At 38.6% G+C, this 18,103-nt stretch overlaps 2 protein-coding genes across 3 annotated transcripts in view; both read left to right on the forward strand.

Annotated features, from left to right (window-relative positions):
* Window positions 1–18,103, forward strand: part of TMOD3 (tropomodulin 3) — an 80,072-nt gene that overhangs the window by 39,314 nt on the left and 22,655 nt on the right. For both annotated transcript variants that reach the window (XM_053593126.1, XM_053593127.1), the window contains exon 3: window positions 4,657–4,813. In XM_053593126.1, the coding sequence (XP_053449101.1) occupies window positions 4,657–4,813 (157 nt within the window). The remainder of the gene's footprint in view (window positions 1–4,656; window positions 4,814–18,103) is intronic.
* LOC128587213 (small nuclear ribonucleoprotein G-like) lies at window positions 17,120–17,469 on the forward strand. Its single transcript, XM_053593136.1, has one exon. The coding sequence runs from the start codon at window positions 17,120–17,122 to the stop codon at window positions 17,348–17,350; it is 231 nt and encodes a 76-aa protein (XP_053449111.1). The 3' UTR covers window positions 17,351–17,469.

An 18,103-nucleotide genomic window follows, 5' to 3' on the forward strand; every position in this document is an offset into this window, starting at 1 on the left:
GAATGGGGTGCCAGCCCCATTTACCAAGGGTGGCGAGTTTGAGCCCGGCCCCGGCCAAAATGCAACAAAAAAATAGCTGGGCATTGTGGCAGGCTCCTGTAGTTCCAGCTACTCGGGAGGCTGAGGCAAGAGAATCGCCTAAGCCCAGAAGCTGGAGGTTGCTGTGGAGCTGTGATGCCATGGCACTCTACCAAGGGTGACAAAGTGAGACTCTGTCTCTAAAAAAAAAAAAAAAAAAACAAAACAAAAACCACACACAGAGACGGGACGATTAGCTCCTTGATAGACGAGACACCTCTATCTCTCTCCAGAACTTCTATACCATGGTGGCTCCAGCACAGAATGCCTTCAGAAGGTTCTTTGTGACTTTCAACCTACCTGTTACCTTTCTGAGAGATGCTGACCAAATTGAATAAATTGTTAGTCAGTGGTAGAATAGATCTAAGTAGCTTCTTGGCGATACAACAGTCTATTGTTAAGCAGACCTGAATAGATATATGTTTTAATTTGCAGAGTAGATGTTATTTGTTTTGTAAATTACACAGGCTAAGGTAGAAGCTCTTAACCCTTCAATTATTATGTCTGATATGAGGGTTTGGGCAGGGAAGGGAGAACCTAAAGATAAATGGTAATGGTTATTTGCTAGGCTGTGTCATCTTTTTTTGTAATACCACATTTCTTTATGCCAATATACAGATTTAAAATGCCTTTCATGGAAGTTTTCAGGACACTTAAATGGGGGGGGGTTTCTTAGAATAACAGTGCTGTTTTTATCATGTTGCAGTGATATCTTCTACAGGCTATTCAACCTGTTAGATCTATTTGAAGCATTTGAGGTTTTAGAGTGAGTAGAATCCTAAGAGTTCATCTAGTGCAGGGTTTTCCATCCTCAACACTATCGACATTGGGGCTGGATAATTCTTTGTTAGGGGTGCTGTCCTGTGCTTGGGAGGGAGTTGTGCAGTGTCCCTGGCCTCTAGCCAGTAGCACATCCCCTGTTTTAAAATGTACCTGGGGTTTTGTTTTAATCAGGTCTGGTAACAAACACACAGACAACTGCCTTGAAAGAAGAGTTTATTACTTACAGTTCCCAAGAGCAGGAGGCACACCATGCCATGCAGGGACACACGGGGAAGCCCCTAGGTCCGTCAGGAGGCAGCAAAAGGAAGGAATGAGCATGGTCCAGAGCCTGTATTGTGGTTTCTGGGGGGAATGAATGGGTAAAGCAGGATAGGCAAGTTGAGGACTGGATAGTTTGGATAATTTCAACAGACTCAGGGCTATTGTCATCTAAGACCCGGCCCTGGGGCAGTTTACGGCTGGGGAAATACTGGCTTGGTGTGTGAGAGATAGGTTAAAGAGGTGGTTGCTGGTGTGGGCCCTGGCCTGGTTGGTTTATGTGTGAAAGGTATGCTCATGGGGCAGGGAATGAGGAGTAGTGAGTAGTGCTATCTCCATGAATTAGTTAGCCCTGGGAAAATTAGCAGTCCCTCAAGATGTCAAAGCATTATAAAATTCAGAACATAAAAAGCATAACACTCCCCCCTCAGTGTGACAACCAAAAACATTTCTGGATATTGCCAGGTGTCCCCTGGGTACAAAAGTGCCTGGGTTGACAAACATTGATCTAGTCCCTACCTTCTGTTTTATAGATTAAAACAAAAGTCAGGTGACTTGCCTCAGTTATTACAGTTAGAAAAAGAATGGAGAGGGCAGCGCCTGTGGCTCAGTGAGTAGGGCACCGGCCCCATATACTGAGGGTGGCGGGTAACAAAAAAATAGCCGGGCGTTGTGGTGGGTGCCTATAGTCCCAGCTGCTTGGGAGGCTGAGGCAAGAGAATCGCGTAAGCCCAAGAGTTAGAGGTTGCTGTGAGTCGTGTGATGTCATGGCACTCTACCGAGGGCGGTACAATGAGACTCTGTCTCTACAAAAAAAAAAAAAAAAAAAGAATGAAGACTAGATCCCTGATTAATACCTGGCAGAATCTAGCAGTCTTTCTGTAAAACTGTGGTATCAGTCTAAAATCTGCGGCTTTTTTATTATTTACAAATCCATCACCTGTTCTTGTATGGAGAGGTTTGAATGTAATATATTCAGATCTAACTTCTGAATGTAATATATTGTAAACTCCCTAACCCAGTTGCAACTCTTCCAACCTCAGATACTGTCCATAGAGACTAGAATGCAGTGATGTTTATTGACAGCATGCCCCTTGTTGGGTGATACTTTGGGGAAGAGTTTTGATGAAGGACTAGGTAAGAAAGGAGGGTACCACAGTAATAGTTATTTTAGCCAGAGAAACACTACTGTAACTTACAAAGTCTCAGAAGACAGGATAAGAGCAGGTGAAGGTGTGTGTGACAAGCATATTAATGAATTTTTTTTTATCTATTTGTTAAGTAACTGTAATCTATTAGCTTACTTGATTAGAATATGCGTATAATGAAGCTCAGTTCGTGGGTCTATAGCTTTTAAAAACAGTTAGCTGTCATTTATTTTGTAGTCAAAAATTGTATTTAAAGAGTCGGGATCCCAGCTAATATTTAAAACTGTATGTTACACATGGGCTTGAGCAAGCATGTAGAATAGTATAACTCCATCACCACCACCAGGAAATAGCAATGCATAAGTACATGCATTATTGATGGAGAGGCAATGTAACTTGTTAATTATTTGCCTTAATAAGCATTTTTCTTTAAGAGTATTTTAAAATCTTTATTTAATGAGTACTTGAGGGGCAACCTGTAGATCCAGGTACTATGCTAGGCTTAGGGATATACAAGTAAGAAAAACAAAGGTGGTCTTTGCCCTCATGATGCAGGCTGGTAGGAATGGGGGCAGTTAGTCATTAGTCAAGTAATCATACCATACTAAAAAAAAATGGTAAGTTGGGCCGCACATGTGGCTCAAGGAGTAGAGCGCCGGTCCCATATGCCGGAGGTGGTGGGTACAAACCTTGCCCAGGACAAAAAAACAAAACAAAACAAAAAAAAAGGTAAGTGTTATAAGCTATAAGAACTTTAAATGAAAGATCAAGATGGGCAGAACATTGGGGACCACACACATAGAGGCCTTGTGGTAGAAGGAAGTACGTAGAACGCCATAGTTGGCCACCTTTCCACGTTGACCACTTCCTTAAGTTGACCTAATTTTCAGAGACTGGACATGCATCACAGGTACATATCGGTACAGTAGGCCTAATTCTTTACGTTGACCACTTCCGCATGTTGATCAGTTTGTTACAGTCCCTTGGGTGGTCAACTTACAGAGATTCTACTATATATGGCAATCACGGGGAGGAAGAGCAGCTGACACAACTAGAATGGAGAGGGTGTGTGAGCTGAGGCTAGGGTAACTAGCTGAGGTGATGGCAGTGAGGGTGAAGAGCATCAAGCAGCTAATCCAATCAGGAGGCTAATGTGACATTCTAGGCAAGCTCCAGTCATAGCTCGGGCCAAAGTTGATTAGATGTATATTCTAATGAAATAAGCTAATGGGTCAGTTACTTAATAATGGTGTCAGAGATGGGAGAATGAGTGAGTTCTTTAGGAAGTAAACATGGATAGGACTTGCAGATTGATTGGGAATGGATTCTTTGTGTATATAGTTCTTGTCTTGATGTCCAAGTTTGAAAGTAGAAATCTTGTATTTTCTTTTTATAGTTTCATAGACAATTTGGAATTACAGATACATAGTTGGTCCAGAATTAGGAACAGACCTTTGTATTTCATTTTTATAGGTCATCTTTCCATGTAATGAATGCCATTCCATAAAGTGGAACACAAAGTGAAATTTATGAAAATTATTATGGATCTCAGCAAATGGCCAAAGCTGAATTGCTGTACTTTCTAGTTATAAAATGAATGTTTTCTGCTATCATTATTCATATAAGATCAGAGTAGAAACTACAGGAGATAATTTTAATCCATTGCCCTCTAGCTCACCACCCCCAACTCTATTCATTCAGAAAGGCTGTAGCCACGTGGAAATCCAGGAACTTGGCTCTTACTCTGAGGGTCTGAGGGGTGCCTTGGGACATGCGGGACATGCGTGGCAATGGCAATGATTGTTGCAGGTACATCCTAGGGCTCACATAAATACATATGAACACACACAAGTGGAACACTTCACATTGGGTTTGAAACGTGTAAGTGTGAATCTGATCCTCTCTGTATGGTATTCATGTTTTTATCATGAGAAAGTCTGTACAATGAAATAGGAGTCATTATGAAGGCATGTCATTTATATAGTCATTTAACATTCTTTTACAATAAAATTATTCTCTGTATATATGTGCTGAGCATTTATTAAGTATTTAGAAAACTACTTTTTAATCCATCTCAGAACACTTAAAAGCTAAAGTGTGTTTCCTGCTTGTAGAATACTTTCTGAAGAAAATGTTCTATTTTCTTCTGTTGTTTTATTAGGAAATGTTCCAATTATGTGCCTATTTTAGTAATAACGTAACTGAATTCTACCTAATTAAAAAAAATTCTTTGGAGCACATTTATATTGCTGCCCTAAAATCCTGCAATAAAACATTTAATGCCAAAATCACATTCTAGTCTGTAATTCTTTCATATGTGGGTAATCTATGGAAGCGTATAGTGTTAGTATCTTGGTGGTCATAATGGCTGATTCATTCTCTTTGGCAGAATGCCCTTCTGCCTGCAGGGTTCCGGCAAAAGAACCAGACATCAAAGACCGCCACAGGGCCATTTGATAGAGAGCACCTTCTTTCCTATCTGGAGAAGGAAGCATTGGAGCATAAGGACAGGGAAGACTATGTGCCCTACACTGGAGAAAAAAAAGGTAAACCCAGAACTTTGAAGTTATTGTGTGATAGCACTTGATTTTTATTTTTATAGGTAGATATGGAGAAAATCATATTTTTAGAGGTAAGTCCCTGGTAGCCTTAAAGATAATGACACTGTTGACTTAAAATCTTAATAGTTTAGATATTTTATTTATAATTTTCATCAGCTCGGCTGGTAAGTTTCTTCTTAATGATTTGTTAATAATATTTTATTGCACAGTGGTTTTGTCTAACATGGTAAAGCACTGTGCTATTCTAATGCCTGTCTTTAAAATGGAATGCCATGGGTGGCGCCTGTGGCTCAAAGGAGTAGGGCCCCGGCCCCATATGCCAGAGGTGGCAGGTTCAAATCTAGCCCCAGCCAAAAACTGCAAAAAAAAAAAAAAAAAAGAAGAAGAAGAAAAAAAAGTGGAATGCCATAAAACAATTTATATTTTTAAAGACCTTGTAGCCTTCCTTAGTAATCATGGTTATAATTGCCAATGCTTTGTAATCATTACTTTCAGGAAATATTTCTATTTTAACTCTCTCTCTCATTGCAATATTTGATTTTATGATTCTCTCATAAAAATGGAATGCAGGTGAGTTTTCAAAAGTTCTGTGTATAATAGCACTTAAATGAAATAGGATAAGTTTCTCAGCTTTCACAGCAAATAAGAATACAGATTGGCCTAAAAAGCCAAATTATACATGGCACTGTTATTTGGGATATCATGTGTAAAATACTGGGGAATGGTGGCAGCATAGTAAAGCTGAAAATCAGTTCATCCAGGTTTATCTGAATTTGTACTAGTCCGGTAGGGAAGAATGGGTTAGAGCTTAGTGCTTTCTCCTATCGAGACTCAGGAAAGAAGCCTTTCTCAAGAAATTTGGTGAGGGTAGCTTTTGTGACTACCCCAAAGCTGCAAGGGAAACAGGAAAGTTCATTCTAGCATTCCACCTCTATAGTTGAGGAAGGCTAGTGAATGACTTTGAGTACATAAGCCACAATGTCTACATCAGGCCTTTTCAAAATTGTCCATCACCCCTAGTCCCTCTGCTCTTTCTTTAGATTCCATCTCCCTTCCTTTCCAGTTGAGGATTGCTACCTTCACTACTTGAAATTGCCAGCTTCTCCAGAGAAACCAAACCAACATGATATTGGGAGGGGAAGAAAGAGATTTATTTTAAGGAATTATCTCACATGATTGTGGAGGCTTCATAAATCCAAAATCTAGCAGGCCAGAAACACAAAGAAGAGTTACAGTACCTGTTCAAGGCAGCCTGCTGGCAGAATTCCTTCTTACTTGGGGGAGATCAGTCTCTCAAACTATTGTTAGAGAAGGGAATGTCACATCCCTCAGGTGTCTGGGGCCAGAAAAGGGGTGGAAAACCAATGCAGAATATTTAAGTGTAGAAAGTCACAAAGACAGGCAGAAGCATCTGTTCCTTTGTATTTGTCATAGGAAAGACAGCTGGTTATATTCTCTCTGTACAGCCATACCCTTAATCCTACTTAAATAGGAGAGCATGATTTGAGGATAAAAAACATTGATTGATTACCTTTTACTCATCTGAATGTTTCAGGTGGACTCTAGAGTTATAATTAGGAAGAGTAATGGAGACAGAAACAGAGAGAGAGAGATGTGAGAAAAAGAGATGCAAGGGAAAACTTTGAATTCCTCTGCAAAATGGAGTGAGTAAAAAGAGAACAGGAAAAACATTAAAAAAAAGAAAAATGAAAAAACTGGAATTTGAAGACAAGAAGGGGAGAAAATTAAAGATATAAAAGAGTACTGTATTTATCCCAGGCTCACCCAGGAAGATTCCTAATAGGTTCTTGTTTTATAATCTCTGGTTACCTAGGAAAAGATCTTTGAGGATTAGAGGAAATAGGAAAGTAGAGAATTGTGGAAAATAAGAAAATATGATAGAGTGAGGAATATGGGTGATGATTTTTTTAAAAGTGCTATATTCTCAATATGATGGAATCATTTTTCTCTCCTTTTGTATCTTTTTAAAATTTTATTTCTTACTTTAGGTTTTAGATGAGTAAGAGATAAATGGAAATAGTTGAATTAAAAAGCAAGTAATTTTCCATTCGCAAATAGTGCAAAATCAGGTCGTAACTTGAGAGTTTTTATATAGATATAAATTAGTAATTTCATTTTATGATTTGTGAAATGATTGTCTCTATAACTATACTTTTGCAGACTTGAAAACATATGTCAAAATCTGAGAAGAAGGATTTAATCCTAATTAAGTGAAGCTCAAGGCCTTATGTCTTAGGTGAATTTGGGGGAACATTTTGTCCTATACTAGTAAAATGTCCTATATTTAATAGTATAGTTAATTGCAAAATGAAGCCATCAGGCAACTAATAGGGCACATCTGACAAAAGATGTGTTAAGGATCATTTTCAAATGCACTATTTATAGGAGAACCCACAATCTATAGTTAAATTCATCTAAATCTAATAAGCTTATAGGAATGGTATCATGGTATAAAATAATCTTGGCAAAGATTAATGGAAATGTCTTTTTTTTTCATCAGCTCTTATGGAAATGTCTTTATGAGTCTTACTATGTTCAAAATGTTGAGAAAGTAAAACTTAAGAAAATTAAAATAATATAATTTCAATGTATGTTTCTTTTACTAAAAGATAAAATGTTAAGGTGTTTTTACCTCTTCCTCTTGAAATTTTGCAAAATAGACCAATACAAGAGTGAAGGACAGTATTCATCCAGCTCTTTCTCATTCCTGAGAATGGTGAACATGCACAAGACATTGATTATTATTTCCCATCATATTTGTACATAACGTGGATATTCTGTCCCAAAGTCAGATAAGGCATAGAGCACTGCAGTGAACTCGTCACTTGGAGAAATAGTTTGCCCTAGTCTTTAATATTTTTTTTTACTGCCTCTCATTTTGTTTTGTTTTGCTAGGGACTCCTCCTTCCCGTTGCTACTATGCTTTCCCTTTACTTATACAAAGATTTATTTTTTCACTGTGTTCCTTATTTCACAGAGGCACCAGAGCTGTACCTTATATACTACACAGAGGTGTGCCATCTAATTTCATTGAAGCTGCTGACTCACCCAATGTGGGCTCCTCCCTTCCCTGCGGAGCACTCCTTTTCTCCCTGTTGGCCTTGGGTTAGAGCCGTGTGTGCTTTTTTTTGTTGTTTTTCCCTTCCCCATCCTGAGAATGGAATGCACTTGAGTTCTTTCCCAAGAATGCCACATGCCACACCTTAATTTTCTTTTTTCTTCCTCTCTTTCTTTCTTTTTTTTAGAGACAGAGTCTCACTTTATTGCCCTCAGTAGAGGGCTGTGGCGTCACAGCTCACAGCAACCTCCTACTCCTGGGCTTAGGCGATTCTCTTGCCTCGGCCTCTTGAGTAGCTGGGACTACAGGTACCCGCCACAATGCCTGGCTGTTTTTTTGTTGCAGTTTGGCTGGGGCCGGGTTCAAACCCAGCACCCTGGCACCCCACCCACTGAGCCACAGGCACCGCCCCACACCTTAATTTTCTAAAGGCAAATTTAAATAGACTGTCTTAAAATAAGCACTTCCATATATTTTCCAAGTTACTTATTCACAATTAACCTTAGTTTTCCAGAAAACTTGTTCATTTTTATTCTAAAAGAGGCTTCCCTTACCTTGCTGGGTACATGATTTTTTATTATTTTGGAGGAAAGACAGACCTTATCCTTTAGTAAGATCATGGTTATAACTTGCCTAAATCAGCAGAATTATATAACCACCAGTGGGCAATTGGTTTCCACTAAGTCAAGATGAAAACTGGTTCTTGGCCAGATGTGGTGGCTCCTGCCTATAATCTTAGTACTCTGTCCGTTCACGGGGTGTTTCAGGCATGTGGGTAAATTCTGTCCCTGTTACTCTATCTTGACTAGAAATAGAAATTTCCAGAAAAGGATGCAGTAGATATTCTATTTCTCCAACAAGTGAATTGGTTCTCTTATTTTGTTTTTCTTGTATCTTCCTAGTTCATTATCTAGTATACACAAGCTCATTAAACATTTGTTTACTAAGTATTTATTGCTGCTCAGTTTATCAGCATTGAGCAGATATGGTGTGTGTCACTGGATCAAAACAAAAATGTTTTTCCAGGATCTTCTCCCTCGTCCTTTAGTTTGGATGGTTTGAGGTTTGTATGCTGCTTGTCAAGCATAAATCCCAAAGCCCCTTGGAGATTATAGTGGCATGGTTTTCTGGAATAAGGCAGCTTATAAACAAACAGTAAAATTATCCATGGCCTTTCAACTCTGTAGGAGTGAAATAACTAAGAGCCATCTGTTTCTTGTATTGTTGTATTTTCTGTAGACTCAGCTAGGAAGGGAGCCATGACTAAAGTAATTCTTAACATTTATTATAGCTGCAACTTGGTATCAGAGCAGAAGAGATGAGGACTAATAAAGAAAGGTCCTGGCAATAAAATTGTTAACACAGTTCACAGTATCTCTTACTGATTTTGTGACAATAACAAGGATCTTGGCACAGGATATTCCCTTTTTTTTCTTGGCACAAACATGCTTTGGATAAATGCCATACATTTAAATTACCATTATGTGAGTTCTTATCTCGGTTTCTTCTATTTCCTTGGCTGTCATTTTGTAGTACAGAAACTTACTGAACTATTTTAACATTCTTAGCAAACAAGAGCCCTAGCCCTGGTTTTGTTTGTTTAACTTAAGGGTGGGGGATGTGTCATTTTATACTTGTCTGAGAGAGTTTTTCTGATCTAGTCATTTATTTTTATATTTTGCTACAATATAAAGTCATAATTTCAAAATTAAAAATTCCAGTCTGGGATTTAAGTTTATTAAATAAGGAAATTAAAGTCATTGAGATAGAATGCTGTCTACTGAAGGATAAAAAATGAGTAGCTGTTTTATCAAACATTGTTATTTCAGAAATTACAAATATTAAAAGTTACAAGTCAAAGGGTCTTATTTTTTTTTTTTAACCATATTACAAGGAGAGGAAAAGTAAAATTAGATCAATCTGAGATAACCCATCCTCATCTTTTCTGGACTGTCATTATACAGGTTAGTGGTTAGCAACCTGACTGGGTAAGAATTAGAATCACTTCTAGAACTTTTTCAGAAATATCTATGCCTGGCCAGTCCTTATTCCATGAGTAAGAACACCAATATGGATGATTTGGGACTACATGGTTTTCCATGCTCCTGGGTTGCTAGTTTGTTTTGCAAAACTCTCTCTCTTTCTCTGTGTGTCTCTCTGTCTCTCTCCCTATCTTTCTGTCATACTAGAAAGCCTAGAGGTAATAAGAATAAGGAATTGGGCGGCGCCTGTGGCTCAGTCGGTAAGGTGCCGGCCCCATATACCGAGGGTGGTTCAAACCCGGCCCCGGCCAAACTGCAACCAAAATATAGCCGGGCGTTGTGGCGGGCACCTGTAGTCCCAGCCACTCGGGAGGCTGAGGCAAGAGAATCGCTTAAGCCCAGGAGTTGGAGGTTGCTGTGAGCTGTGTGAGGCCACGGCACTCTACCGAGGGCCATAAAGTGAGACTCTGTCTCTACAAAAAAAAAAAAAAGAATAAGGAATTAAGGTGTGTCAAGTATGTTTCCTAAAACATTTGTTAATAGATGGTTTGGACTAAAGGCAGTATCAAATTTGCTATGTGTGTTCTTAATCTCTGCAGAAAGACACACCACTCTATGTAATACTTCTGTATCTAATAACAGCCCAACATTTCATTCTTCCTGCAAGACGGAGCACAAACCAAACTCACCATCATAAAGGAGCTCTGTGAAATTTATCAGTGTCTTATAGTCATTAAGATTTTTAAATTGAGTTGATATTAATTTAAACTAATACAAATGTTTAGAAATTCATTTTCTGTTATATGAAACTGTTCCAGGAGTTTGCTAATTATGTATTTTCCAGAAAACAGCTGATTTTGACTACGAAGCACAAACATAGACTGTGTCTGGCTCATTTTGTCTCAGAAAATTATTTTTTTTCTCTTTAAATTTCAAGGGACCAAATATAAATTTACTCAAGAAAACAGAAAAACCTGTTATCTGATATATTAGCTTCTTCATGGCTTTTGTAAATATCTTTATTAATAAAGATGATAGATATCGGTATAATTCCTATATCGTAAAATTTACCCATTTAAGAGAAATAATTCCATAGTTTTTAGCAAATTCAGATTTATACAACCATCACCACCGTCTTACAGTCTTATATTTAGAACATTTTCATAACCTCAAACCAAAACCCTGTACACATAAGCAGTCAATCTCCATTGCCCACTATGATCCCTAACTCTAGACACAAGTAAGAGACTCTGAACATTTCCTATACATGGACTCCCTGTGATTTGTATTTACTACTAGCTTCTTTCACTTGGCATAATGTTTTTCGGTTTCATCGTGTGGCATGTTCAGTACTTCATTCCTTTCTGTGGCTGGATGACATTCCATTTGGATATATACCACATTTTGTTTATCCCTTCATCATTTAAGGGATACTCGGGTTATTTTCATTTTTTAGCATATCATGAATATGCTTCTATGAACATTTTTATACAAGTTGTTGTATAGACATATGTTTTCATTTTCTCTTGGATGTATGCCTAAGAATGAAATTTGCTGGGTCATAAGGTAACTATGTTTAAACAATTTGAGGAACTGCCAAACTGTTTTCCAACATGGCTGCAGTATTTTACATTTTCACCAGTAATGTGCGGGACTTGAAATTTTTCCATGTCCTTGCCAATTCTTGTCTGTTTTTTGATTACAGCTATCTTGCTATGATATTGAGGATTTTTTCATGTACTATTACATTTTTTTCTGTTCTTTTTCTTTTTCCTTTTTTTGTTTTTGTGTGTTTGTTTTTAGAGAGTGGGTCTGGCTGTGCTTCCAGGCTGGACTCAAACTCCTGGGTTAAAGTGATCCTCCTGCCTTAGCCTACCAAGTAGCTGGAACTACGAGCATGTACCGCCCTGGTACATGTATAGCTCCTGGCTATATATTTTCTTTGTAGAAATATCTTTTCAAATATTTGCTTATTTTTAAATTGAGGTGTCCTTTTATTATTGATTGGTAAACATTCCTCATATATTCCATTACAAGTTCTGTATTAGATAATTTGATAATGTTTCTCCCATTCAGTAGGTTATCTTTTTACTTTCTTGATGGTACCATTTGCCTCACAGTTTTAATTTTGATATGATCCAATTTATCTATGCTTTCTTTTGTCCTTCATCCTTTTGATGTCAGTTCTTAAAAACCATTGCCTAAATCAAGGTCATGATAATATAATCTTATATTTTTTTCTATGAGTTTTATAGTTTAGCTCTTACATTAGGATCTGTAATCGATTTTGAGTTACCCTTGTGTATGGTATGAGGTTCACCTTTGTTCTTTTGTATATGACTGTCCAATTGTCTTAGTTCCGTTTGTTGAAAACACTGTTCTTTCTACATTGAATTGTTTTGGTATCTTTGTAGAATGTCAGTTGACCATACATAAGTATAAGAGTTTCTTTCTGGATTTCCAGTGCTATTCCATTGACCTGAATATCTTTCTTTATGCACTGTAACATTGTCCTGATTATAATAGCTTTGTCTTAAATTTGGAAATTGGGATTCCTCTAACATTGTTCTTTTTCAAGATTGTTTGGCTGTTCTAGGTCTTTGGATTTCCATATGAATTTTAGGATCAGCATGTCACTTTCTGCAAAAGAAGCCAACGATTTTGAAAGAGATTGTTTAAATCTGTAAATAAACTTCTGGAGAGCCCCTTAGATTTTGTATTTATAGCACTAAGCTTAGGTCCTTCCTAGTATATCCTTTCATATAAAATAAATTTATTTACTTTCAGTTTTCTATAACTAGATTTTGTATATACTTTTTTTTTTGGAGACAGAGTCTTGCTCTGTTGCCCAGAGTAAAGTGCTACAACCTCATACTCGTGGGTTTAAGTGATCCTCCTGCCTCTTCCTCCTGTGTAGCTGGGAGTACATGTGCCTGACACAACACCTGGCTAATTTTTCTCTTTTTAGTAGAGATGGGGGTCTCACTCATTCTCAAGGTGGTCTTGAACTCCTGAATTCAGGCGATCCTCCTGCCTCAAGCCTCCCAGGGGAGTGCTAGGATTATAGGCATGAGCCACTATCCCTGGCCTGTATATATACATTAAAAGATAATTTCTTGAATATATTAGTATTAAACTATGACGTAATTACTGTTTGTGAATAGTTAAAAACACAATATTGTATAGTTTAAATACCTCTATAGCAAAAATTCCTACATACAGACAAATTATCATTAAGAGAAGTATCGGATGGACCCAACTATATCATATAAAATAGTACAAAATTCTATATGACAGAAAAATTTTCGTCAGTCTTTGGAAGTTTTATTTTGTTTTGCCTTGTTTTTTCTGTTGAGATTCATTTTGTGTTTGTAAGCATTAGCAAAAGTTTATGTATGGAAGGAAATTAGATATGAATAATGCCTCGTAAGGAATGTGGATGAGGATAACAAAAAATAAACATCTTGAATTTTTATAATGCTTTAGATTCCATTGGTCTCTTGAATAAGACATGGGCAGCTATTTGATAGCTTGTGTAGTTTTTTAATTGATAAGTAAAAACTACATATATTTGTGGTATACAACATGTTGTTTTGATATATGTACACATTGTGGAATAACTAAATCAAATTTAAAATATACATGACCTCACCATTTTTTTGTGATAAGTAGCGTACATAGTTTTGTTTAGTCAGTGAATGCCATAATCTAGTTGTTTTAATTATCATTATTTTTTTATTAAATCATAGCTGTGTACAATAATGCAATCATGAGGCACAATGTGCTGGTTCCATATACAGTCTGAAATATTTTCACCAAACTGGTTAACATAGCCTTCATGGCATTTTCTTAATTATTGTGTTCAAACCCTTATACTTTATACTTAGTAAATTTCACCTGCACCCTTCCAAATCTGGTTGTTCTTGACCTTGGCTGGTACACATCAGAATCCTTGCAGAGCTTTTAAAAATTCAGCTCCCCCATGTAGCACACTAGACCAATTAGAGTCAGAATGTCTGGGGTGGGATTTGGACATTAGAATTGTTTGTTTTTTTTTTTTTTTTGTAGAGACAGAGTCTCACCTTACTGCCCTCGGTAGAGTGCCGTGGTGTCACACGGCTCACAGCAACCTCCAGCTCCTGGGCTTATGCGATTCTCTTGCCTCAGCCTCCCAGACGCCTGCCACAATGCCCGGCCATTTTTTTGTTGTTGCAGTTCGGCCGGGGCTGGGCCCGAACCCACCACCCTCGGCATATGGGGCCAGTGCCCTACTCACTGAGCCACAGGCACCGCCCTGGATATTAGAATTGTTAAAGCTGTTGTAGTAAAGCCAATGTGCACCTAATGTTGAGAACTACTGCCCTCGACAGTTGAAAGTGCAGGTGAGATTGAGCTCAGGAGAATGTAATTATCCTGAAATGACAATAAAAGAGAGACATGTGCCCTGAACATGTGCCACTTCAATGGTAATATCAGCCACTGTGAAAAGTACTGTGGAATTATCAGTACTTAATAATGATTTGGATTTGCCTTTATCTGTGAACAGTAATAAAAGATTATATAATTACCAGAAATCGAAAATGTGGTACTAAGATCAGCTGTGCATATCACCATGTAGGCAGACATTTGTTTGGGGAGAAAGTCTACTACTAAAAAAATTTTGTAAGCTACCAGTTTATTGGAAGAAGCCCTGAAGTACTGGTTCAAGGGTTTGACAACTTGTGTTGTCTCTGCTGTGTAACTTGGAATCCGTGTATTTAAATTATGCTTTACAAAATAAAGCCAGTGGGCCGGAGGTGGTCTAGATTTTTTATTCAGCAAATTGGATTGCCTACCTTGTTCAAGGCAAGGATACAGGGATGAACAGAACATAGATCATATCCTTGAAAAGCTCCCAGAAGGCAGACACACACACATGCAGAATACAGCAAGAGTGCAGTTTTCAGGAAGTTACGACAACATGGAAATACTTCATTTAGTTTCAATTTGGGACAAACACTATGACGTTGACAAGTTCACAAATTCATAGCAGAAAAAGTGCTGCATACGTCATTGCTGAATATCACTGTGGTCACCTTTGAAGTACTCCCTTTAGGAAGCTATGTGCCCACGTCAGCTCTTGGTCCACCCTTCAAAGCAATTTTGGAACTCTTTCTAGAATGACCAGCAGAGTTATCTTTGTATTACCCTGATGTCCTGAATGTCACCAAAATGTCTTCCCTTCAAGATTTCCTTTATCTTTGGATAAAGAAAACAGTCAAGGGCGGCGCCTGTGGCTCAGCGGGTAGGGCGCCGGTCCCACATGCCGGAGGTGGCGGGTTCAAACCCAGCCCTGGCCAAATTAAAAAAAAAAAAAAAAAAAAAGAAAACAGTCAATTAGGGCCAAATCAGGTAGGTAGAGATGAGTTATTTGTTTTCCTGGCTACAAATTCACTCATAATGTCGTATATAAGCTGGTGCATTGTCATGGTGCAAAGAGTCAAACCTTTCTTATGCCAAGATTTTCAGTTAGGATTTTCCTAACTGTTTATCAGTGTTTACTTGGTCTGCTATGCTTCTCACGGTCAGCTGATGATTTTGACACACAATTCAATAATTTTTGCAGTGTTTTTGTCAGCTCTGCTTGTTACTGGCCTCCCTGACCTCTTCATCAATGATGAATTTCTTTTCCATTTGTACACTGCCATTTTCTTCATGGCATTATCCCCATAAACTTGGATTAACATGTCCTTGATTTCACTTCCACTCTTGCCAAGTTTAACAAGAAATACATGAATGTTTGTTGCTCTAATTCAAGCTCCAACATTCTTGCAACAACACACAAAAGCACACGGCAATGATGAACTCAACTCAGCAAGACCCTTCCACACATCAGTGCTAACACAACTGTGAGATACTGATATACCAAGGTATGAAACCTTACTGAACTATTTGTACAGGGCTGCCAACATAGCCACATGGTGGCAAGTTTGCTAACTTAATTGTCAGACCTAATATAGTTGCTTAGTCAGCAACCACTCAGAGATGCTTGATTTCCTAGCTGCCCTTCCAGCTTAGGACATGGGCATGTAGCCCAGTGCTGGTCAATAAGACCAGAAAAAATCTGAAGGGCAGGTTTTCTTATAAAAGTTGTCAATTGAAGGCCAGGCGTGGTGGCTCAGGCCTGTAATCCTAGCACTCTAGGAGGCTGTGGCAGATGGATTGCTTGAGCTCAGGAGTTGGAGACCAGCCTGAGTGAGAGTGAGACCCCATCTCTAAAAAAAAAAAAGCCAGGTGGGGCAGCACCTGTGGCTCAAAGGAGTAGGGCACCAGGCCCATATACCAGAGGCGGCGGGTTCAAACCTGGCCCTGGCCAAAAACTGCAAAAAAAAAAAAAGCCAGGTGTTGTGATGGGTGCATGTAGTCCCAGCTACTTGGGAGGCTCAGGCAAGAGGATTGCTTGAGCCCAAGAGTTTGAGGTTGTTGTGATTTATGATGCCACAGCTCTCTATTGAGGACAACAAAGTGAGATTCTGTCTCAAAAAAAAAAAAAAGTTGGCAATTGAGAAAGTACTCTTCCTTCTATCCTGACCTTATTACATGGGGACATGATACTTTGTGTTAAAGAGGTCATCTTGAGACTAAAGGTCTCCATGCCAAGAATGGCCAGAGAAACAAAGAGCCTTGACTCTCAGATCCTTGATAGCCACACTGAGCTGCTGAGCCAACCTTAGAGCCACCTGCCTGTGGGCATATTAAATAAGACAGTAACAATTCATGTTATTTGAACCGTTGTTGCTTCAAGAGTGGTCTGTGAATCAGTGTCACCTGGTGGGGAGGTTGGATGTGCAGAATCTCAGACCCCACTTCTAACTTAACTGCATCAGGATCTATAATTTAATAGATCCCCAGGCGATTACTATGCACATTAAAGTTTGAGAAGCACCAGTTTAAACCAGTTTTAATGAGATATTCTGCTATATGCAGTTAAAAACATCCTTACTTAGCCAGGCATTAGGGTGGGTGCCTGCAGTCCCAGCTACTTGGGAGGCTGAGGCAAGAGAATCGCTTAAGCCCAAGAGCTGGAGGTTGCTGTGAGCTGGGACGCCACGACACTCTAGTGAGGGTCTTAAGACTCTGTCTCAAAAAAGAAGTCCTTACTATTGCAAATACCTTGTGGATTGACTGAGTGCCACTTTTTAAATAAAAATACCTGACTAGGCTCATCCTTGATCTGGTGGAGTTACTACCATGAGCAAAGCTCACCCTCCCGAACTGAAAAAATTTATGGACAAGAAGTTATCATTAAAATTAAATGGTGGCAGACATGTCCAAGGAATATTGCGGGGGTTTGATCCCTTTATGAATCTTGTGATAGATGAATGTGTGGAGATGGCAACTAGTGGGCAGCGAAACAATATTGGAATGGTGGTAATACGAGGAAATAGTATCATCATGTTAGAAGCTTTGGAACGAGTATGAATAATAGCTGTTCTGTGGAGAAATCCATGTCCCGTCTCCAATGAGCCTGTTTTACTATGATGTCAAAATCAAGTCTTGTACATTTTCATATTCAACTTTTTGTTAAATAAACTTTTCTAATAGTCAAAAAAAAAAAAAAAAGAAAGAAAGAAAATACCTGACTAGAAAGACTTTATTCAGACCTAGGAAGTTGTAAGAGACTGTTATTCTTGCCATTATAATAACCAAAACAAGCACTGTAAGCTACATAGTTTCTTGTTAAGCCTATTAGAGAGCTTGAGAACACAAACCTAAATGATTCCAGAAAGTGACAAGCCCTTCAATAAAGAGATGATCCACTTCTCTCATCCTTGACTGAAACGTAGGGAGGAGGAAACAACCACAGAGGGGAGTAAGGAGAAATCAGCCTAACTTTTTTTGTTTTTTTTTGTTTTGTTTTGTTTTTTTGTAGAGACAGAGTCTCACTTTACTGCCTTCGATAGAGTGCCGTGGCATCACATGGCTCACAGCAACCTCCAGCTCTTGGGCTTATGTGATTCTCCTGCCTCAGCCTCCTGAGCAGCTGCAATCAGCCTAACTTTTAACAAACTTTTAATGGCTGTGTGTGAGCTGGCACAGTAGGTTAGAATCCAGAGAAGCCCTACCAGCGCTGTCCACTAGATGTTACCAGTATGGCAGCGACTAGCTACTGTAGATGTATCTGTTGAATGCTTGAAATGTGGCTAGTGTGACCAAGTAACTGAATTTTTCATT

This window comes from Nycticebus coucang, chromosome 6 (assembly GCF_027406575.1).
Source record: "Nycticebus coucang isolate mNycCou1 chromosome 6, mNycCou1.pri, whole genome shotgun sequence".
Taxonomy (NCBI): Eukaryota; Metazoa; Chordata; class Mammalia; order Primates; family Lorisidae; genus Nycticebus; species Nycticebus coucang.

Excerpts from the sequence above, each read along its gene's own strand:
- LOC128587213 (XM_053593136.1), top strand. The coding sequence starts at position 17,120 with ATGAGCAAAGCTCACCCTCCCGAACTGAAAAAATTTATGGACAAGAAG.